The sequence below is a fragment of the Macaca mulatta genome, chromosome 19 (assembly GCF_049350105.2).
Source record: "Macaca mulatta isolate MMU2019108-1 chromosome 19, T2T-MMU8v2.0, whole genome shotgun sequence".
NCBI lineage: Eukaryota > Metazoa > Chordata > Mammalia > Primates > Cercopithecidae > Macaca > Macaca mulatta.
Window position 1 is genome coordinate 51,144,712 of NC_133424.1, and position 23,526 is coordinate 51,168,237.

At 42.3% G+C, this 23,526-nt stretch overlaps 1 protein-coding gene across 6 annotated transcripts; it reads left to right on the top strand.

The window, feature by feature from the left end:
- The first annotated feature begins 804 nt into the window (after positions 1-804).
- On the top strand, positions 805-21,577 carry ZNF546 (zinc finger protein 546). Of its 6 annotated transcripts, none has more exons than XM_077982826.1 (7): positions 805-1,012; positions 1,605-1,658; positions 2,970-3,062; positions 9,613-9,699; positions 11,314-11,440; positions 12,524-12,619; positions 18,687-21,577. In XM_077982826.1, the coding sequence occupies exons 4-7, from the start codon at positions 9,643-9,645 to the stop codon at positions 20,804-20,806; spliced, it is 2,400 nt and encodes a 799-aa protein (XP_077838952.1). In that variant the 5' UTR covers positions 805-1,012; positions 1,605-1,658; positions 2,970-3,062; positions 9,613-9,642; the 3' UTR covers positions 20,807-21,577. The 6 variants fall into 6 exon arrangements, with proteins under 6 accessions (XP_077838952.1, XP_077838953.1, XP_077838951.1 ...); XM_077982827.1 differs by having other exon boundaries at positions 805-900; positions 11,300-11,440; XM_077982825.1 differs by having other exon boundaries at positions 805-900.
- Positions 21,578-23,526: the final 1,949 nt, after the last annotated feature.

Consider the following 23,526-nt stretch of genomic DNA (forward strand, 5'->3'; position numbering starts at 1 on the left):
CAGAGAGGCTCCGTCGGTCCCGCCACAGCCAGAGAGGCTCCGTCGGTCCCGCCACAGCCAGAGAGGCTCCGTCGGTCCCGCCACAGCCAGAGAGGCTCCGTCGGTCCCGCCACAGCCAGAGAGGCTCCGTCGGTCCCGCCACAGCCAGAGAGGCTCCGTCGGTCCCGCCACAGCCAGAGAGGCTCCGTCGGTCCCGCCACAGCCAGAGAGGCTCCGTCGGTCCCGCCACAGCCAGAGAGGCTCCGTCGGTCCCGCCACAGCCAGAGAGGCTCCGTCGGTCCCGCCACAGCCAGAGAGGCTCCGTCGGTCCCGCCACAGCCAGAGAGGCTCCGTCGGTCCCGCCACAGCCAGAGAGGCTCCGTCGGTCCCGCCACAGCCAGAGAGGCTCCGTCGGTCCCGCCACAGCCAGAGAGGCTCCGTCGGTCCCGCAACCCTCACGGTGCCCCACGCACGCGCTCACAAGGCAAATACAAATGGCCAGGCACCCATTCTTTACAATACACGTATTGAGCGCCTACTATGTACCAGACGCCGGGACTACCTCAAGGGGTGAAACAGACAAAACCCTGCCTGGCGGAGCTATCGCCCAGTACGCACGCACTCGGCCTCAGGGTTGCACTCGGCGGTCCCACGCTCAAGTGGCCTGGCGAGGGGCCCAGAAGCGTCTATCCTCCTCCTCAGCTTCCTGCGTGGCTTCCCGGGATGTGGAGCGAAACCGCCGGATGCGCGCGCGCCTGCGCCTCCGCCTCCGCCCAAGAGAACCATTTCCGGCTGTGGACTACATTTCCCAGAAGCCGCTTGGGCAGTGTTGCCTGGACCCCGAGGGCCCTTTACATTGCGTTCTTAAGGGTTCAGCCGCCTGGGTACTTTATTCACAGGCAGGCAAGAAGTCCGAGCTAGGTGAGGCGGAACGGGACTCTTACGAGTAGGACTGGGGTTGGAACTGCCACCCAAAATGAGGCGCTCCAGGGCCAAGACCTGGCGTGTCGTGCCCGGAGGGAGCCTCAGGCCTGTGCGTGCGTGGGGAGCGGAGAAGGGGGATTGTGTGACAAAATGTGGCAGACGGTGTATGTGTGCGTGTGCGCGCGACGGGGCGCCTGTCAGGACCGGGTTGGGTGGGTGCGGGTGCGGATGTGAGGTTGAGACAAGTGCCTGGCCCTCTGGTGTGTGTCACTGACCCTCTACTCCCCTCACGGCCTCGGTGTCTGCACAGAGCATTGTCCCCAAGAGGGAAGTCAAATATTGAGCTCTGGGATGAAGGTTCCCAGCAAGAAGGTACAGACCTGGGTTGGCGATTGGACTTTTGAATTAGAAGTGTCCCTAAAACAGACTCCTGGGACGACAGGTTGGAAGAGCGCCCAGTTGGAGCCGCTGTGTGGGCAGCTGCATTTTTCAGAACCACTGCATTCCCATAACTTTGATCTAGAAATCTGGTGTGAGTTCAGAGACACATCCCAGCCTCACTCTCACACAGCTGTTATGGGCGTGAGGTCAGCGCAGATGTAGCGCTGGAGGGGATATTCTAGGTTGGTCTGTGCTCTAAGAAAAAGCCTGCTGTCTCATGATTTTTTTTCTTCCCCCATCCTGCCATTCATCAAAACAAGGATCCTGAAAAGGAGGGAACAATTGTTGTAGCAGGTCTAAAAGTTCAGGTCCAGGTAAGTTTATATTTCCTTTTTGTTCATGAAATGGAAATCACACATTCTAATCTTCACACAGCCTTGCCTGCACCCGGTCATACGGTATGGTACCACACTGCTATGTCAAGCAAAGCCACAATCTACCGCAGAGCCTGTCACCTCATTGCTCACAGTCACAAAAATCACATCCCCAGGTACTTTCTGTGGCTTTCATTTGCATTTTTCCCTTTGAAAAAGTTCATTTGATTCAATCAAAAAAGACAAAATTATTTGGCACATAAATTGCAACTCTCTGGTCCATATCTTGAAATAAATCTTTAAATAAATGCATAAAGTGTTTTTATTTTGAGGAGATGGAAACATTGCTTTGCTTTTCCTGAGTTGTCCAGTGACCTATCCCAGGCCTTCCTTTCCAGTGAACAATGGACCATGCAGGTGGACCCTCCTCTTCACGGGCCTCCAAATGACCTTCTCATTTTTCAAATCATTCCTCTGCACTCGCTTTCTATAATGGTAGAGAAATGCATATCTTGGAGTCTAAAGTTAAAACTTTGTTTTATTGAGATTAATGTTTAGGTAGAATCACATCATCCGTCTTCTCCAATCTTCTCCAAAGACCTCAGTTTTGAAGTATGACAGGATTAGAGATGACCTGACTGGTGTCAGTAAGCAGGTGATAATGGTTGCCTGTTTTCAAGGCTTTTAGAAGTGGGAATGTGATTGGAGGTCCAAGTATAGAAATCTGTGTGAACATGAGCAGGGATTTTTTTCCAAGGAATCCCTGAGTTGAGATTTATGTTTATACAGTGTTAGTTATAAGAATAAAAAGTACATATAAGTAAAGTAATAGTCATAGTAATGAAGAATCATATGCATTTTTTTTTTTTTTTTTTTGAGATGGAGTCTTGCTCTGTCGCCCAGGCTGGAGTGCAATGGCATGAACTCGGCTCACTGCAGCCTCCGCCTCCTGGGTTTAAGTGATTCTCCTGCCTCAGCCTCCCAGTTAGCTGGGATTACAGGCACCTGCCACCACACCCGTTTAATTTTTGTATTTTTAGTAGAGATGGGGTTTCACCATGTTGGCCACGCTGGTCTTGAACTCCTGACCTCAGGTTATCAACTTGCCTCAGCCTCCCAAAATGCTGGGATTACAGGCATGAACCACCGCACCCAGCTGCAAATTTTAAATTTTATATGAATCTCACTAATATTAGGATTTAAAGACATTTAACAAGGATTATATCTAAACATTTCAACTGATTACTTGCTGGAGAAGTAGAGAAGAACCAAACACTCTTCTGTCTGCTTTGCTCAAATTTTCTTATTCAGTCTGCAGATGCTGTTCACCTGGCTTGTGTATTAAGAGAAGAATCTTAATAGTGAAAAGGTCTTGTTGAATTGAAGAAGAATGTTCAAGAACTGGTAGGCATTTATTTATAATGGTCACACTGTTTTCCTACTGTTTCCATACATGTCAAACCAACTTGCTTCTGATGTGTTAAAACATTTTACTTTATAATTGGATACAGATTTATTGTATACTTCTGGTTATAGAATTAATGTTCACCTTTTATAAATTATTTAGTTACTCAGTTATATTATATAAGGGACTTATAAAGAAGAAAGTTAAAATAGCCCCAGGCTCACTGTTAATACTTTGGGGAGCTATATTTTAGCAACATTTTTTTTTTTCTTTTGACAGAGTCTCGCTCTGTTGCCCAGGCTGGAGTGCAATGGTGCGATCTTGGCTCACTGCAACCTCCATCTCCCAAGTTCAAGCAATTCTCCTGCCTCAGCCTCCTAAGTAGCTGGGATTACAGGCCCTGCTACCATGCCCAGCTAATTTTTTGTATTTTTAGTAGAGACGGGGTTTCACCATGTTGGCCAGGCTGGTCTCGAACTCCTGACCTCAGGTGATCCACCTGCCTCAGCCTCCCAAAGTGCCAGGATTACAGGTGTGAGCCACCATGCCTGACCTATTTTAGCAAGATTTTTCAGCGCACTTTGTGTGTGTGCGTGTGTGTGTGCACACACATACCTGCACTTTTCTTCCTGCAGAATAGAAATTGCACTAACAAATTATTCAAAGGACACAAGACTTTCTAGCTCCTAGTTAGAAAAATTAATTCTCCCTAAACCATAGCTTTCTTATATCTCTGTGCACAAAGGGAGAAGAGAAGGACACCAATGAATCCTGCTAAGTTTCATTAACCTTTGAGAAATTTACACCTTTTAGGGTTATATAAACCAATTAAGGATAATTAAAATGACACAATTTATCAAATAAGACAGTTCTTCAGAATTATACTGCTTTTTTTTAGATTTTTAAGGTTGCTTTTACAGGACATAGCAATATTCTTATCTTGGCTAGGTTTTTTTTTAGGGTTCCATTATGCAGATAGCATTTTCTAGGACAGATTTATAACAGTAGAAAACAGAATAAGGCCAGGAGTGGTGTCTCGTGCCTGTAATCCCAGCACTTTTGAAGGCCAAGGCAGGTGGATCACAAGGTCAGGAGTTCAAGACCAGCATGGACAAGATGGTGGAACCCGGTCTCTACTAAAAATACAAAAATTAGCCAAGTGTGGTGGCGGGCACCTGTAATCCCAGCTGCTCAGGAGGCTGAGGCAGATAATTGCTTGAACCCGGGAGGTTGCAGTGAGCCGAGATAGCACCACTGCACTCCAGGCTGGGTGACTCCAGAGTGAGACTCTGTCTCAAAAAAAAAAAAAAAAGAAAGAAAGAAAGAAAACAGAATAAGATGGTAACAGCTATAAATATTTATGTAAATCTTTACATATAGAACAGGAGAACAAGATTGAACCTCATATTAAAGTTATCTATTGAAGGCCTTATTACAGTAGCCCCCAACCTTTTTGACACCAGGACTGGTTTCATGGAGGACAATTTTTTCACAGACAGGGAGAGGGAGATGGTTTCAGGATGATTCAAGCACGTTACATTTATTGTGCATATTATTCCCATTATTATTACATTATAACGTGTAATTAAATAATTATACAACTCACCATAATGTGGAATCAGTGGGAGCCCTGAGCTTGTTTTCCTGCAACTAGATGGTCTCATCTGGGAGTGATGGGAGACAATGACAGATCATTAGGTATTAGATTCTCATGAGGAGCACGCAGCCTAGATCCCTCGCATGGTCAATTCATAATAGGGTTCGCACTCCTGTGAAAATCTAATGCTGCAGCTGATCTGACAGGAGGCAGAGATCAAGCGGTTCATGCTAGCAATGGGGAGTAGCTGTAAATACTGATGACGCTTCCCTTGCTGGCCTGCTACTCACCTTCTGCTGTGTGACCCAGTTCCTAATAGGCCATGGCCTAGTATCAGTCAGTGACCTGGGGGTTGGGGACCCCTGCCTTAATTAGATTATTTTAGCTAGTTTTATATTGAAGAATGATGTCTCCCCTTTGGTAGTTGCAAGAATAAAAGAGATTTCTTTTCTTTCTTTTTTTTTTTTTCCCCAAAATGAAGTCTCAGTCTGTCGCCCTAGCTGAAGTGCTGTGGCACAATCTCAGCTCATTGCAACCTCCACCTCCCAGGTTCAAGCAATTCTTCTGCCCCAGCCTCCAGAGTAGCTGGGATTACAGGCGCGCACCACCACACTCGGCTAATTTTTGTATTTTTAGTAGAGATGGGGGTTTCACCATGTTGGTCAGGCTGGTCTCGAACTCCTGACCTCAGGTGATCCACCCACCTCGGCCTCCCAAAGTGCTGGGATTACAAGTGTGATCCGCTGCACCCAACCAAGAAGAGATTTCTTGATTATCCTTCTGGGAGTCTGTTTTATGAATGTTGTTCATTAAAAATAATTGCATCTTCAAGGCTTAGCTCTAAAATACTTAAAATATAATTATTCAAAAATGGGCATGAGACTCAAACTTTACTAGAAAAAATGAAATGAAATAAAATGATTTTATTTAATAGCAATGGAATGAAGGACATAATATCCTCTATTTTAATAATACTGGCTAACTTTTTTTTTTTTTTTTTTTTTTTTTTTTGAGACGGGGTCTCGCTCTGTCACCCAGGCTGGAGTGCAGTGGCGCCATCTCGGCTCACTGCGAGCTCCACCTCCCCCGTTCACGCCATTCTCCTGCCTCAGCCTCCCTAGTAGCTGGGACTACAGGCGACCGCCACCATGCCCAGCTAATTTTTTTGTATTTTTAGTCGAGACGGGGTTTCACCATGTTAGCCAGGATGGTCTCGTCTCCTGACCTCATGATCCGCCCTCCTCAGCCTCCCAAAGTGCTGGGATTACAGGCATGAGCCACCGCGCCCGGCCAATACTGGCTAACTTTTATTATGTAATTGTGTATCATTAAGTGGGATATATGTATTATCTCAATCTTCATGACAAGCCTGTGAGATAGGTGCTGTTCTTATCCCTAATTTACCAGCAAACTAACTGAAAAGTATGTAGCTGTCAGACTAAGATTCACATTCTGAAAATCTGACAACAGAGTCTGTGTTATTAATGACAACGTTATAACCCTGCCCATAATGGCACATGCTCCTTTAATTTGCCTGTATCAGTTAGTAACTCATCATTGATGTCTTCCTCCAAAAATAAATGTGGACCAATATAATTAGTATTAGTAAGGCCTTGGTGTGTCATCATAACTGACCATAGTTTATTTAACCTGCTGCCTACTATAGCTATTAGTGTTTTGTTTTTTTTTGTTTTGTTTTTCTTTTTTTTTGAGACGGAGTCTCGCTCTGTCGCCCAGGCTGGAGTGCAGTGGCGCGATCTCGGCTCACTGCAAGCTCCGCCTCCCGGGTTCACGCCATTTTCCTGCCTCAGCCTCCCGAGTAGCTGGGACTACAGGCGCCCACAACCGCGCCCGGCTAATTTTTTTTTGTATTTTTAGTACAGACGGGGTTTCACCGTGGTCTCGATCTCCTGACCTTGTGAGCCGCCCGCCTCGGCCTCCCAAAGTGCTGGGATTACAGGCGTGAGCCACCGCGCCCGGCTTTTTTTTTTTTTTTTGAGACGGAGTCTCGCTCTGTCGCCCAGGCTGGAGTGCAGTGGTGCGATCTCCACTTACTGCAAGCTCCGCCTCCCGGGTTCACACCATTCTCCTGCCTCAGCCTCCCGTGTAGCTGGGACTACAGGCACCGCCACCGCGCCCGGCTAATTTTTGTATTTTTAGTAGAGACGGGGTTTCAGCATGTTAGTCAGGATGGTCTCGATCTCCTGACCTCGTGATCCGCCCGTCTCGGCCTCCCAAAGTGCTGGGATTACAGGCGTGAGCCACCGCGCCCGGCAGCTATTAGTGTTTTTAATATTTGATTATTATAAGTTGTTATGTGGTAACTATCTTATGTATATGTCTTTATATGCTTTAATAACCACTTTCAAGAAAAAAATGCCTAAAAATGGAATTTTAGTCAAATGTCAGATATAAGGGCTCACAGTATACTGAATCTTGTGTTAGTAATTAGAGGAATACGAGAACTGAAAACACATAAGTGCTTCTGCACAGCAGAGTCTAAAATCAGAATAGACTGAATAAGTATAAGGTAGAAGGTAATAAAAAACAGTAAAGAAATTCAGGTCACAGGCCTTGGGAGTTCATAGGAGATTGTTCAAAAAAGGAAAGGCTTTCTCTTATCAAAATGAAAAATAAGTACATATATCTGCCTGTGTGTATATTTTAAATTATTATTATTTTTTTGAGATGAGTCTTGCTCCCGTTGCACAGGCCGGACTGTGGTGGCACGATCTCAGCTCACTGCAACCTCCACCTCCCGGGTTCAAGTGATTCTCCTTCCTCAGCCTCCCGAGTAGCTGGGATTACAGGCATGTGCCACCACGCCCGGCTAATATTTGTATTTTTTAGTAGAGATGGAGTTTCGCCATGTTGGCCCAGCTGGTCTCGAACTCCTGACCTCAGGTGATCTACCTGCCTCGGCCTCCCAAAGTGCTAGGATTACAGGCGTGAGCCACTGCACCCAGCCTAAATTGTTTTTAAAAGTTACAGATTATACTTTAAAACTATATCAAGTAATGTCATGCAGCTCGGCAGTGCTGACATATGGATATATACATTTTTTAACTTTTTTCTCTCTCTTGGTTTTTGCCTGTCCTTCATTCTTTCTTTACGTATGTGTGTGTGTATTTTTCACAAATGTAATCATATTGTACATTCTGGGTTTTAACCTTATTTTTTATTTAGGACATATCTTGGATATTTCCCAAATCCTTTATATATTTTCTCCAATTTAGTATAGTATTTAATGTCTATTTACTATTCTGTTACATAGATGATCTGTAACTTACCTAACCAATCAGCTATTGCTGGACTCAGAATGCTGAATTCCACCCTCCCTGCGTGCATCGTTTTTATTTTTGTTTTTTTCCAATAAGCCTTTTACACCCCTAACCTGCATGCATCTTTTTTTTTTTTTTTTTTTTTTTTTTTGAGACAGAGCCTTGCTCTGTCACCCAGGTTGAAGTACAGTGGCGCGATCTCAGCTCTCTGCAACCTCTGCCTCCCAGGTTCAAGCGATTCTCCTGCCTCAGCCTCCTAAGTAGCTGGGATTACAGGCATGTGCCACCTTGCCTAGCTAATATTTTTGTATTTTTAGTAGAGAGAGGGTTTCACCATGTTGGCCAGGCTGGTTTCGAACTCCTGACCTCAAATGATCTGCCCGCCTTGGCCTCCCAAAGTGCTAGGATTACAGGTGTGAGCCACCGTGCCTGGCCTAACCTGCAGGCATCTTAATACACATTTACAATCATTTGCTTTGGGTAGAGTCCCAGAATTACGTTTGGATGGCAAAAGTCTCTCACATCCTTCTACATGCCATGTTTTAAGGTCCTACAAATCTGTAGCATTTACGCGGTATTCATTTCCCTGTGATGTTGCTCATCTGGCATATTGTTAATCTTTTAAGTCTGCCATTCTAATAACTGTCAACTGGTATTTCCTTAATTAGGATCTGCTTCATTGTATTGAAATTTAATAACTTCAGTGGATGATATGCTGCTATTTTTAGTGAATTGCCCATGCATAAGTTTCATTTGAAAAAATTCTGGGCTTCAGAGGCAAAAGCCAGAATTGAGAGCAAGACCCTGTCTCCAAAAACAAAAGATAATTGGCTTTATAATTAGAGAAATGTGGATTCAGAACTCAGCTCTGTCTCTTACTAACTGTGATTTTGGGCAAGGTACTTTATTTTAAGCCCTTATTACCTCATCTGTTGAATGGAGATAAATGCATGGCATGGTTAAATGTTGATATGATGAAGGACCCATCATGCAGAAGATCCTAAAAATAGCAATTTTTGTTGTCATCACCTGGCAACCATGGGCATGAATTTACACCACCCCGGCCTTGATATTGAGATATTGGAGTGGTCAGTGAATTCATAGATGTTCGTGATTGGGAACTCAGTTAGGAAATTGGTTGGAAACAGAGGATTCTGGGGACTGTAGTTCTAGCTGGGGAAGGGCTACACTTGGGCAAGTGCAGTTTTGCGGTGAGAAGGGCTGCCCACTGTCTTCTGCCTTCCTGTCTGTGGAGTCCAGGCAGATAGCCAAGCCATGAATGATATTTGGGTTTGAATGGGTGGCCCCTTCTCAGTCCTAAGGTGGGCATGGGTGGAAGAGGATCTGCTCAAGTCAGGACCTAACAATTCAGTCTCAGCTACAGATCAGCAGCATCCAGAAGTTGAGGTGAGCCAGAGACCGTTCTGCTGGAGCTCCTGGTCGTGCTTCATGCAGGAAGCCTCTACTCTGTATCTACACTTGCACAGGTGGTTTCTCATGGTATAGGAAGGGTTTGGCTTTGTCTGAGTTCCCTGTTGTCTTCCCCGGTTTATAGGTGCAGAATGGTGGGGTTGGAAGTAGAAATGATGGCAAAACAAGATCTTATTAACTTAAGTCATTTTAGGAGTTCTGAGACACATCTGGTCTCAGAGTCACTTGTTCTTTCCCCAGCCTCGGCTTCTCTGGATTCTGTGCTTCTCCATGGAGGAAGCCCAAGGAGAACTGACAAGTTCTTGCCGTTCTAAAACCATGGCTGATGTAAGCTTGTGTTTTTCTTCCTTGAAATACTGTGTTTTAAAATTCATGTGATCATTGAAGTCTCATTATCATGAGACTTCCTTCCTAAGACCGCCCTGTTGTGGAACCTGCTCCCTAGTTACTCTGATCACGGTGAAGGATAGTCCCAAATAGCCTAGTGTCTTCCTCGTTTGCTCCTGTTTTCTCTTATCTGTGCTCACTTATTGATCATTCATCTATGAACCCGGTCTTCTCTCAGGAGTGCTGATGGAGCAGTGAAAGATGAAGTCCGTCAAGGGAAATATTTGAGTTTCTGTCATCAGAGTCATATTCTTTTTTTTTTTTTTTTCTGAGACAGAGCCTTGCTCTGTCGCCCAGGCTGGAGTGCTGTGGTGATGTCTCGGCTCACTGCAACCTCCGCCTCCCGGGTTCAAGTGATTCTCATGCCTCAGCTTCCCAAGTAGCTGGGATTACAGGCACCCGCCACCATACCTGGCTTACTTTTGTATTTTTAGTAGAGATGGGGTTTCACCATGTTGACCAGGTTGGTCTCAAACTCCTGACCTCAGATGATCTACCCGCCTCAGCCTCCCAAAGTGCTGGGATTACAGGTGTGAGCCACCGCACCTGACCAGGAGTCGTGGTTCTATGGCACACAGATGGTGGTCCCATTAGACTGCACAGACCTGAGTTTTGTGGGTGGATGGGATGGGATTTAGTGTTCAGTGTTTTGTCTTCTGCAGAGACTCAAACATTGTCTTCCATGTCAGCCTCAGAGGCAGAGGTAAGATCCCATGCATGGCTTAGAGGACTAGGTTGGAGTATGACTGGGGCCTCCATATGGTAGTTTCAGTGATCCAGCCAGGGAATCTCCAAGGGATGAATAAGAAAACAAAAGTCAATTTTGTGGTTGAGGAGGTTATGCTGGTCTCCAGTGACATCAGTGTCATTGTGGATACGTCAGCATCCTCTGGCTTAGGAACAAAGCAATTTGTTCCTGAGGTATGGCAGGAGTAGCAGATAGGAAGATCCTTCAATCCCTAATGATGGCTGGAAATAGGCTCTGATCCCTAATGATGGGTGGAAACAGGATTGGGGAAGACCTTAAACATTTTGGCCAACCCAAATGCCTAAGAATAAAAGAAGAATTAGTCTGCTGAATCCACAAGATGGATAATATTATTAGCTAGCCAATAAATATACCAACCGAAGACTTTTCTTATGAGGTTATTTTGCATCATGATGAACCTGAGTTTTAACGAAATCACATAATGTCAGTCAAATCCTGTTTTCTAAGAAAGATTTTAGAATACTTTTTGGTGAAAAAATTCTTTTTCCAAAAATTTTTTGAAGGGAAGAGAGGATGATGGAACTTGCATTTATTCAGAACTTAAACTGCAGGCACATAATGGGCAATGTGCTTATTCATGCTATTTCACTTAATTTGCATCAACAATATTCTTTAAAAGCATATAAACACTTTATTTCAGAAGTATTAATTTCCTTATTCTTTTATACACGTTGCAGGCTTGAGCCCCAGTTTATTTGCTTACTATGTTGCTTCTTTCCTGCAAAGCAGTTTTCCATCTTGAAAATACATTTAATTTTTTTAAATACATAGGCTTGTCGTTTCAGGTATCCTTGGCATTTAGGGATGTGTCCATAGACCTCTCCCAAGAGGAGTGGGAATGCCTGAACCCTGCACAGAGGGACTTGTACAAGGATGTGATGTTGGAGAACTACAGCAACCTGGTCTCACTGGGTAAGGTATCTGCCAAAACCGTTTACAATCTGTTTTCTGGAGTATCAGCTTTCTCCACTGTCAAACTTCAGAACTCTGCTTTAAGAAGCCGACTGACTCCCCCTATTTCTAAAGTCATAGTTTCAGCAGTGTTGGGGTGGAAATGGGCACCTGTGTTAAGCAACTTCACCTTTCTGTCCCTCAGTGACATTCACTCCTCCCTCTGATTCTTCCTGTTATTGCTTGCTTTTCTAGATAATTTCCAGGTTTGAGCTGTGTGAAATTTTCAGAGAAACCAGATTTCATATAATGCGTATACTCAGAATTCCTATAGCTGCTCTGTGTTAATACCTGACCCTCCTACAAGACAACAGCTAGTCTCAGAATTCTAGTTTTCCTGAATTATCAAAAGAACCTCTATGGATTATACAGTGGTGGATAGAGTTAACAATAGCCATTTAAAATTCAAGCCAAAACACCCCATCCTAGAGGAGACATATTCTCCTTAACCTGCTTTGCCTTTGAAAGTTAAAGTCTGTGAATTTACGTTTTCCGTTGAAGGAATATCCGAGGAAGAACCTGGAAATGTTTTAGGAAACTTAGTATATTTCTCCTAGGAAAATAGTAACAACAACAAAATAATACTATATACTGGGCATATTTTTATGCCTTTGCATATATTAATTCATTTAATTCTCACCACAGCCCTAAGAAGTCAGTAATATCAGCCCCATTTTGCATTTGATAAAAGTGAACATGTGGAGGGTAACTTTCACGGTCACACAGCTGGTAGGTGGCAGAAGATTTGAACCCAGGCCATAGGGCTCCAGAGGGCGTGCTCACTGGTGCCCTCTCTGTATTGCCTTCAACAGCAAAGCAGACCTTTTCGCTCTCTTACCTTGTCTCTTTAGTCCTGTAATTGTGAGACCATGTTAACGTGAATCTTCTTAAATGGCCTTTTTCTTCTTTGCTGTCATGGCATTATCTAGTACCATTTTCACCTGCAGTTTCTTACAGATGTAACCAAGTGTGAATTGTCATGTCAAGGTTATGGTCGTTTTTGTGTTTTTCTACAACATGTGTCGTTTCTTTTCTTGTGAGCAGGATATACCATTCCTAAGCCAGATGTGATTACTTTATTGGAGCAACAGAAAGAGCCCTGGATAGTAATGAGGGAAGGGACAAGGAGTTGGTACACAGGTGAGTGACAGCAAATCAGGCAGGAGGGTGCTATCACAAGTTATGACCCATGGTGTCAGGGAGGAGGCACAGCACTGAGTTGTTTGGAAAGCTCCCTTCAAAGGCTTGAGACCTGTGGAGAAAGGACTGATACCTGAGAAGCATTCAGGTTCTCTCCACATTAGCTACTAAAGGAACTTTACCCAATTTGCCATACTCCTTGTTTCTCTTCTCTCATATTTCTCTCCTCTTTCAAAGTGGGGGTGCTGTCTTTCTTCCCCATCGATGACCATTTTACCTTTGTTTCCAGGTCTCCTTTTACATTTTGATTTATCTTCATTCCTCCATTGTCCAAGTTTTATTCATCAAATATTTCCCATTTACCTAACCTAAGCCAAGCACTGTGCTAGAGATTAGGCACTATTGGGAGACACTCTTGTTGTCGTAGAGATGTTGATATTATAGAAACATTTTGTCAATAAGTAAACAGATAATAATCAGGTTTTCATATGTGTTGTGAAGAAAGTTAAGCAGAGTAAGGAGCTAGAGTGTTGGGGAGTTAGTAGGGCTAATTTAGGTAAGATCAGGAAAGGCCATTTTGAGGTGATGATATTTGAACCAGAGACATAAAGTAAGGTCTCAGGCCATGTGAATATTGAGGAAGAACATTACAAGCAGAAAAAGCTGCAAATGCAAAGGTTCTGAGATGAACCATCTGTGTTTATTCCCAAAGCAGATTATGCCACCTGATGTGAACATGCTTGCACAATTGTTTTTGTGTTCAGATGTTTTCATTTCTCTTGGGTGTTCATTTTTCTTGGGAATATATGGAAGTGGAATTTCTGGGTCATAGGACAAGTGTATTTTTTTTTTTTTTTGAGACAGAGTCTTGCTCTGTTGCCCAGGCTGGAGTCCAGTGGTGCCATCTCGGCTCACTGCAAGCTCCACCTCCTGGGTACACGCCATTCTCCTGCCTCAGCCTCCCGAGTAGCTGGGACTACAGGCCCCTGCCACCACACCGGCTAATTTTTTTTTTTTTTTTTGTATTTTTAGTAGAGATGGGGTTTCACCATGTTAGCCAGGATGGTCTCGATCTCCTGACCTTGTGATCCACCCACCTTGGCCTCCCAAAGTGCTGGGATTACAGGAGTGAGCCACCCAGCCAACCAGCGTATTTTTTTAATCATATATGTTGAGGTATAATTAATGTAATATAAAATGTACTCATTTTAAGTGTCAATTTTTATAACTTTTTTTTTTTTTTTTTTTTTGAGACAGAGTTTCACTCTTGTTGCCCAGGCAGGAGTGCAATGGTATGCTGTCTGCTCACAGCAACCTCCACCTCCTGGGTTCAAGCCATTCTTCTGCCTCAGCCTCCAAAGTAGCTGGGACTACAGGCATGTGCCACCACACCAGGCTAATTTTGTATTTTTAGTAGAGACAGGGTTTCTCCATGTTGGTCAGGCTGGTCTCGAACTCCCGACCTCAGGTGATCCACCCACCTCAGCCTCCCAAAGTGCTGGGATTACAGGCATGAGCCACCATACCCATTCAATTTTTATAATATTTTAAAACAGTTTTATTGACATATAATTGGCATATAGTAAACTGCACACATTTAAAGTATAAAATTTGCTAAGTTACCCTGTATATTGTGAAACCATTACACAATCAAAATAATAAACATATCCATCACCTCCAAAATAAATCCCTCCCTCATGTCCCTCTCTACCCACTGCCCAGGTAAGCACTGATCATCTCTCTGTCACTATAACTTAGTTTTCATTTTCTAGAATTTTGTGTAACGGAATTATGTGGTGATTTTTTTCTTTCTTTTTTAAAAATATGGTGATTTTTAAAATTTAGCATCATTCACTCAGCAAAATTATTTTGAGATTCATCCATGTTGCTGTATGTATCAGTACTTCATTCCTTTTTATTGTTGAGTAGTATTCCATTGTATGGATGTACCACAATTTACTTACCATTTATCTATAGGGATGGACATTGAGTTATTTCCAGTGTTTGGCTATTACAGATAAAGCTACTGGAAACTTTCATGTAAAATTATTTGTATAGACTTATGCTTTCATTTATCTTGGGTAACTACTGGGGTAGAATGGGTAGATCATATGATAAATATATGTTTATTTTTTAAGAAACTGCCACACTGTTTTTGAAAGTGGTTGTATCAGCCAGTAGTGGTGGCTCATGCCTGTAATCCCAGCACTTTGGGAGGCAAAGACAGGTGGATCACTGGAGGTCAGGAGTTCAAGACTAGCCTGGCCAACAAGGTGAAACTTCATCTTTACTAAAAAGGCATAGTGGCAGGCATCTGTAATCCCAGCTACTCAGGAGGCTGAAGCAGGAGAATCACTTGAACCCTGGAGGCAGAGGTTGCAGTGAGCCGAGATTGTGCCACTGCATCCAGCCTGGGTGACAGACCAAGATAATGTCTGAAAAAAAAAAAAAAAAAGAAGAAAGTGGTTGTATCCTTTTACTTTCCCAGCAGAAGTTTATGAAAATTCCAGTTCTTCCACATTCTTGTCAGCGCTTGGTGTGGGCAGTCTTTTAAATTTTAGCTGTGCTAATAGGTGATGAGTTACGGTATCATATTGTGGTTTTAATTTTCATTTCCCTAATGCCTAATAATCCTGAGCAACTTTTTATTCTTAATTTATCATCCATATATCTTCTTTGGTGAAGCATCTATTACAGTCTTCTGCTCGCCTGCCTGCCTTCCTTTCTTTCTTCCTTCCTTCCTTCTTTCTTTCTTTCTCTTTCTTTTTTTTTTTTTTTTCAGAGTCTTGCTCTGTTGCCCAGGCTGGAGTGCAGTGGTGCAACCTCGGCTCACTGCAACCTCCGCCTCTTGAGTACAAGCAATTCTCCTGCCTTGGCCTCCTAAGTAGCTGAGACCACAGGCATGTGCCACCATGCCCAGCTAATTTTTGTATTTTAGTAGAGATGGGGTTTCGCCACACTGGCCAGGCTGGTCTTGAACTCCTGACCTCAGATCCACCTGCTTCAGCCTCCCAAAGTGCTGGGATTAAAGGCATGAGCCACCGTACCTGGCCTTCTGCCCATTTTCTAATCGCATTGGTTGTTTGCTAATTATTGGGTTTTGAGAGCCCCTTATATATTCTGGATGTAAGTCCTTTATCAAATGTATGATCTGTAAACTCTTAACAGTGTCTTCTGAATAGCATAAGCTCTTAATTTGATTAAGTTCAGTTTATCACGTTTTTCTCTTATGGACTGTCCTTTCAGATCATATTTAAGAAATCTTTGCCCAATATAAAAAGTATAAAAATTTTGCCGGGCGCGGTGGCTCACGCCTGTAATCCCAGCACTTTGGGAGGCCGAGGCGGGCGGATCACAAGGTCAGGAGATCGAGACCACGGTGAAACCCCGTCTCTACTAAAAATACAAAAAAAATTAGCCGGGCGCGGTTGTGGGCGCCTGTAGTCCCAGCTACTCGGGAGGCTGAGGCAGGAGAATGGCGTGAACCCGGGAGGTGGAGCTTGCAGTGAGCCGAGATCGCGCCACTGCACTCCAGCCTGGGCGACAGAGCGAGACTCCGTCTCAAAAAAAAAAAAAAAAGTACAAAAAAGTACAAAAATTTTCTGTTTTCTTCTAGAAATTTTTTTTTTTTTTTTTTGACAGAGTCTCTCTCTGTCGCCCAGGCTAGAGTGCAGTGGCAGTCTCGGCTCACTGCAACCTCCACCTCCCAGGTTCAAGCGATTCTTCTGCCTCACTCCCTAGTAGCTGGGACTACAGGTGCCCGCCACCACGCCCAGCTAATTTTTATATTTTTAGTAGAGACAGGGTTTCACCATATTGGCCAGGCTAGTCTCGAACTCCTGACCTCATGATCCGCCCACCTTAGCCTTCCAAAGTGCGGGGATTACAGGCGTGAGCCACTGCCCCTAGCCTTTCTAGATATTTTATAGTTTTAGATTTTTGCATTTGTGTACCTATTGTACACAAAGTCTTCCAGAAACTTTAAGACAAGGGAATACTTCCAAACTCACTCTTCAAGTCCAGCATTACCCTGATACCAAAACTAGACAAAGGCATTATAAGAAAAGAAATCTATAAGTCAGTATCTTTCATTTACACAAATGCAAAAATTCTAGAGAAAGTTTTAGCCATTTGAATCCAACAATTCATGAAAAGAATAGTAGTTACTGGCCATTCTTGGCATTCCTTGGCTTGCAGATGCATCGCTCCAGTCTCTGCCTCCATCTTCATGGCACCCTCTCTTGATCTCCCTATGCCTCGCTCTTATAAGTACACCTGTTATTGGATTTAGGACCCACCCTTTTTCAATATTAGGTCACATTCACAGGCACTGGGAGTTAGGAACATGTCTTTCCTGGGGGCCACAATTCAGCCTACTATGTCTGAGAATAAAGGTGTTTATTTTTCTCCTTTCTAAAGCCTGTATTCTTCTCCTTGCCACTCTACTAGCCAGGACCTGCAGTGTAGTTACTGACTAGCAGTGAGTTTGAGGATCTGTGAATGAGTAATGATAAAACACAACTGATGCTCACCATATAAAATATCTCAGTACTTGAGATGGGACAGAGACAAAGAGAAGGAACAGTAGCCACACACATAGGGCAAATGTAAACAGTTTTGGAGATACCTAATGTTCAAGGTGACAATAGGTAATTGGAAGATAACGAAATACAAAAATGACTTTTCCATTTATACTTTTGACTGAGCAATTTTGGATATACCTTTGTTCCCGTTCAGAAGGGAAGTCATCTAGGAAAGAGCATATTTAATTGCTGGACTAGGATGAGATTGGAATCAGGGAGGTATATTCATAACTATGTTGTAATTTGGGGAAATTAAGTTATGATACTTAGCTGCCTTCTCGGTGACTTGTTTGTAATATTTACAGAGGTGGTTTGCAAAGGTCTTACAAATAAGAAAGGACTTTTTATCCATGGTAATATGTTTGGGTTTTATTGTAAGGGGAACGAGAAACTCTATTTTAAAGGGAAAAGAATTATGTACAGATTTTCAAAATGATCCCCATCAAAGCTATTTGATGAAAAAGATTTTAAATGCACATATCCAGGACTTGTGCCTATAGATTTTGATTTTGTCTGGTTTGGTGCCTGAACAACAGTATATGTAAGAAACTCCCCTAAATCCATCCTAAATAGGAGGACCACTGATGGACCCTATTCTCCTACTCACCTATTTTACCATTCTTTTTTTTTTTTGAGACAGAGTCTTGCTCTGTCACCCAGGCTGGAGTGCAGTGGCGCAATCTTGGCTCACTGCACGCTCTGCCTCCTGGGTTCACGCCATTCTCCTGCCCTAGCCTCCCGAGTAGCTGGGACTACAGGTGCCTGCCACCATGCCCGGCTAATTTTTTGTATTTTTAGTAGCGATGGAGTTTCACCATGTTAGCCAGAATGGTCCCGATCTCCTGACTTCATGATCCACCTGCCTCAGCCTCCCAAAGTGCTGGGATTACAGGATGAGCCACCACTCCTGGCCTATTTTACCATTCTTAAAAGTCACATCATTTTCTGAGGTGTTTTGCCTTCTTTTAAATTGCACTACAATAATTTAGAGTTCTCTAAGCTAGGAACCAGCAAACTATAGCCCATGAGCCAAATACCTCACTGCCCGTTTTTGCATGGCTTATAAGTTACAACTGGTTTCTTCATTTTTTCAGTGGTTGAAAAAATCAAGATTTTGTGTCATGTAAACATTTTTTGAAATTCAAATTTCAGTGTCCATAAGTCAAGTGTTATTATAACACAGCCACACTTATTATCATCTGTGGCTACCTTGGTGTTGTAATAGCAGAGCTAAGTAATTGTGACAGAGACCATATGCCTCCCAAGGCCTAACACCTTCACTATCTGGTCTTTTACAGAAAAAGTTTATTAACTCCTGCTCTAAACCATTTATTTCTAATGTATGTTATTTCTGTTTTATCTTTTATTTCTACTATAAGGTACAACCCCCATCCCTGCCCCAACACAGAAAAATAGCATTATAGCATTTGTTTGCTTTTTTCTTTTTTTTCTTTCTTTCTTTTTTTTTTTTTTTTTTTTTGCAGATTTGGAATACAAGTATATCACCACGAATTTACTTTCAGAAAAGAATGTTTGCAAACTCTATTTATCTCAATTGCATACAGGGGAAAAAAGTAAAAACACCATCCATGAGGACACCATTTTCAGAAATGCTTTGCAGTGCAAACATGAATTTGAGAGACAAGAGGGACACCAGATGGGTTGTGTTAGTCAAATGATAATCCAAAAACAAATATCTCATCCTCTACATCTGAAAATTCATGCTAGAGAGAAATCATATGAATGTAAGGAATGTAGAAAGGCCTTTAGACAACAGTCATACCTTATTCAACATCTGAGAATTCACACTGGTGAGAGACCCCATAAATGTATGGAATGTGGAAAGGCCTTTTGTCGAGTGGGAGACCTTAGAGTACACCAGACAATCCATGCTGGGGAGAGACCCTATGAATGTAAAGAATGTGGGAAGGCCTTTAGACTTCATTATCACCTTACTGAACATCAGAGAATACATTCTGGTGTGAAACCCTATGAGTGTAAGGAATGTGGGAAGGCCTTTAGTCGTGTTAGAGACCTTAGAGTACATCAGACAATTCATGCTGGAGAGAGGCCTTATGAATGTAAAGAATGTGGGAAGGCCTTTAGACTTCATTATCAACTAACTGAACATCAAAGAATTCATACTGGTGAGAGGCCTTATGAATGTAAGGTTTGTGGCAAGACCTTTAGGGTACAACGACATATTAGTCAACATCAGAAAATTCATACTGGTGTCAAACCCTATAAATGTAATGAATGTGGGAAGGCCTTTAGTCATGGCTCATACCTTGTTCAACATCAGAAAATTCATACTGGTGAAAAACCCTATGAATGTAAAGAATGTGGTAAGTCCTTTAGTTTTCATGCAGAACTTGCTCGACATCATAGAATTCATACTGGTGAGAAACCCTATGAATGTAAAGAATGTGGAAAAGCCTTTCGTCTTCAAACAGAGCTTACTCGGCATCATAGAACTCATACTGGTGAGAAACCCTATGAATGTAAGGAATGTGGGAAGGCCTTTATTTGTGGTTATCAACTTACTTTACATCTGAGAACTCACACTGGTGAGATTCCCTATGAATGTAAGGAATGTGGAAAAACCTTCAGTAGTCGCTATAATCTTACCCAACACTACAGAATTCACACTGGTGAGAAACCCTACATATGTAATGAATGTGGAAAAGCCTTTCGTCTTCAAGCCGAACTTACCCGACATCACAGAATTCATACATGTGAGAAACCCTATGAATGTAAGGAATGTGGGAAGGCTTTTATTCATAGCAATCAATTTATTTCACACCAGCGAATTCACACCAGTGAGAGCACCTACGTATGTAAAGAATGTGGGAAGATTTTTAGTCGTCGCTATAATCTTACTCAGCATTTTAAAATTCATACTGGTGAGAAACCCTACATATGTAATGAATGTGGGAAAGCCTTTCGATTTCAAACAGAACTTACTCAGCATCACAGAATTCATACTGGTGAAAAACCCTATAAATGTACGGAATGCGGGAAGGCCTTTATTCGTAGCACTCATCTCACGCAACATCACAGAATTCATACTGGCGAGAAACCCTATGAATGTAAGGAATGTGGGAAGACGTTCAGTCGGCACTATCATCTCACTCAACATCACAGAGGCCATACTGGTGAGAAGCCCTACATATGTAATGAATGTGGGAATGCTTTTATTTGCAGTTATCGACTTACGTTACATCAAAGAATTCACACTGGTGAGATTCCATATGAATGTAAGGAATGTGGAAAGACCTTTAGTCGTCGGTATCATCTTACACAACATTTTAGACTTCATACTGGTGAGAAACCTTATAGCTGTAAAGAATGTGGGAATGCCTTTCGTCTTCAAGCAGAACTTACTCGACATCACATAGTTCACACGGGTGAGAAACCCTGTAAGTGTAAAGAATGTGGGAAGGCCTTCAGTGTTAACTCAGAGCTTACTCGACATCACAGAATTCATACTGGTGAAAAACCCTATAAATGTAAAGAATGTGGAAAAGCCTTTATTCGTAGTGATCAACTTACTTTACATCAGAGAAATCATGTTAGTGAGGAAGTCCTCCTATGTGTAATGTAAAGAGAATATGATGGCCGTTAGAAAATGCCCTTTAGCAGATAATTTATAATTTAAGAAATTTTCTGTTTGTTACAGAACATGTGGGAATCCCTTTTACTTCATGCTCACAATTTATCAGAAATTATTTCATATGTTAAAGAGTTGAAAGACTATAGCATCACTCAGTCCCTGTTAGACTTTAGAAGATTGATACCGATGCACTGCATCCCAAACCATCAAGGACCTTTTCCCCTGCAAACTGTTGTTGAACAGTGCTTCTCTAAAATGCAGTAATAATGGGCCAGGTGAAGTGGCTCACACCTGTAATCCCAGCACTGTGGAAAGACAGGAGTTCAAAACTAGCCTGGGCAACATAGTGAGACCCTGCCTCATGGCTTTAGTGAGCCATGATTGTGCCACTGCACTCTAGCTTGGTGACTGAGTGAGAGCCTGTCTCTAAATAAATAAATAAAATGTAGGCCAGGTACAGTGGCTCACACCTGTAATCCCAGCACTTTGGGAGGCCCAGATGGGCAGATCACCTGAGGTCAGGAGTTCAAGACCAGCCTGGCCAACATGGTGAAACCCTGTCTCTACTAAAATACACAAATTAGCTAGGCGTGGTGGCAGGTGCCTGTAATCCCAGCTACTCAGGAGTCTGAGGCAGGAAAATTGCTTGAACCTAGGTGGCAGAGGTTGCAGTGAGCCGAGATCGTGCCACTGCACTCCAGCCTGGGTGACAGAGCAAGATTCCTTCTCTTAAATAAATAAATAAATAAATAAATAAATAAATAATACTAGAATACCAGAAAAATGAAAAGAAACTGAAAAAACTCAGTTTTTTATTATGGTATTTAACTGAGTTAACTCTGTCAGATTGCTGCAAACATTTCTAAATACTTGCTCTCAGTATCTATAACTTTTGCAGAGACCTGAAGCAAACAATTTGTGGACCAGTGTCAACACATGGACCACACTTTATATAGCGCTGTAACAGAAAATGATTCTGTTAATGTAATGAACATGGGAAAGGCCAGCCTTGGCATATCTTTTTGATATATATAAATAATATAATTCTCACAATTCCACCTCCGTCTATGTGGTGTTTGGCAAAACATGCCCCTGTGCCTTCGTTTTTTAAAATGGTAATAATAGTACCACCTAATAGTATTTTTGTGAGGATGCAATGCTAATAAAAGACAAAACCTTTAAAAGAGTATTTGGCACATAGCGTTTGATCAATAAATAGTGCTTTATTTTTTTCATTAGGGATACACTTAGTACATTCATGTGAGAGCAAGGCCCTGTGGGTGTAAGGAATTTGTAAAAACCGTCTATTACCTTTCACTCCTTATTTAGATTGGGATAATTAACAGGATAATATCCAGTAAAATAGATTAAACTTCCATTTATAAAGTCAGAACCTATCTCTGAAAATTAATGTGAGAAAGAGATCTCTAGATTTGATGGGTGTGAAGATTATGAGAGTAAAGGTTTTAAAGACTCAGGGATAGCTATAATGCTTTTTCCTTTTTATAACCCAAAAAGCAGGTACGTCAGTCTGCTTTTTCTGCCCACAATTAATGATAAATTAGAAACTAACAGCCACTATCCATTTGGAAAAATTAAAAGAATAATGAACACTGTTATGTTCTATCTAGATTCAGCAATGGTTAATGTGTTGTCACATTTGGTTTGCTTATACATAATATTTACATATTTTGCTGTAGTTTTTGAGTATAAATTGTAGATACTGTAACACATCACATCTAAGAATAAAGGCTGCCTCCTGCTTAATTGCTATATAACAATTGTCCAACCTGTCTGTGCCCCAGGGCAGCTTTGAATGCAGCCCAACACAAATTTGTAAGCTTTCTTAAAACATTATGAGATTTTTTTGCGATTTTTTTAAAGCTCATCAGCCATCGTTAGTATATTTTATGTGTGGCCCAAGATAGTTCTTCCAGAGTAGCCCAGGGAAGCCAAAAGATTGGACCCCCACCCCCCAGTAACTTCACACCTAAGGAGATTCGCAATAATTCCATAATCTGTAATATTCAGTCTGTGTTCATATTCTCAGTTGTGTTCATTCTTTTCACTTGTGTAAAGAATGCTTTTCATAGGTTATTTTTAAATTCAGGAACCAAGTTCATGAATTACATCTGTGCATTGTTTGTATCTTTTAAAATAAGAATGGCTCTTCCCCCCACAACTCTATTGCAATATTGACTTTTTAAGCACTCAGGATAGTTGTCTTATAGAATATCACATTCTGGAGTTTTCTCGTTTTCTCAAAGTATTTTTTAATGTGCTTCTTTATCCCCAGTATTTCCCATTAACTGGAATTTGGGATTAGAGACCCAATTAGGTACAGATTAAATATTTTGGCAAGAATACTTCATAGGAGAAATTTTGTATTTTAATTTGTAACCCATTAGGTGGCATACAATGTCATTATACTACTATGGTATCCTTAGTTCATTCACTTGGTGTAGCAGAACGTACATTCCAAAGATGGCCACAGCAATATATCCCATTCTGCATGTTCACCTTACAATGTGATACTGACACTCCCCAAGAGGTAGAGCTCATGGTCCTTCCTTTTGAATCTGGCCAGGCGGGCCTGTGTTTATGGCAGGAGTAACACTGTGATTTCCACGACTAAGTCACAAAAGGCAATACAACTTCTGCCTGACCCACTTGGGATGAAGCCCAGCCACCATGCTACGAAGATGCCAAGT

Coding starts and splice junctions, on each gene's coding strand:
- ZNF546 (XM_015123924.3), top strand. CDS start 2,070: ATGCAGGTGGACCCTCCTCTTCACGGGCCTCCAAATGACCTTCTCATT. Junction 2,154..9,612: donor TGCACTCGCTTTCTATAATG/GTAGAGAAATGC, acceptor TTCTTTCCCCAG/CCTCGGCTTCTCTGGATTCT. Junction 12,620..18,686: donor GACAAGGAGTTGGTACACAG/GTGAGTGACAGC, acceptor TTTTTTTTGCAG/ATTTGGAATACAAGTATATC.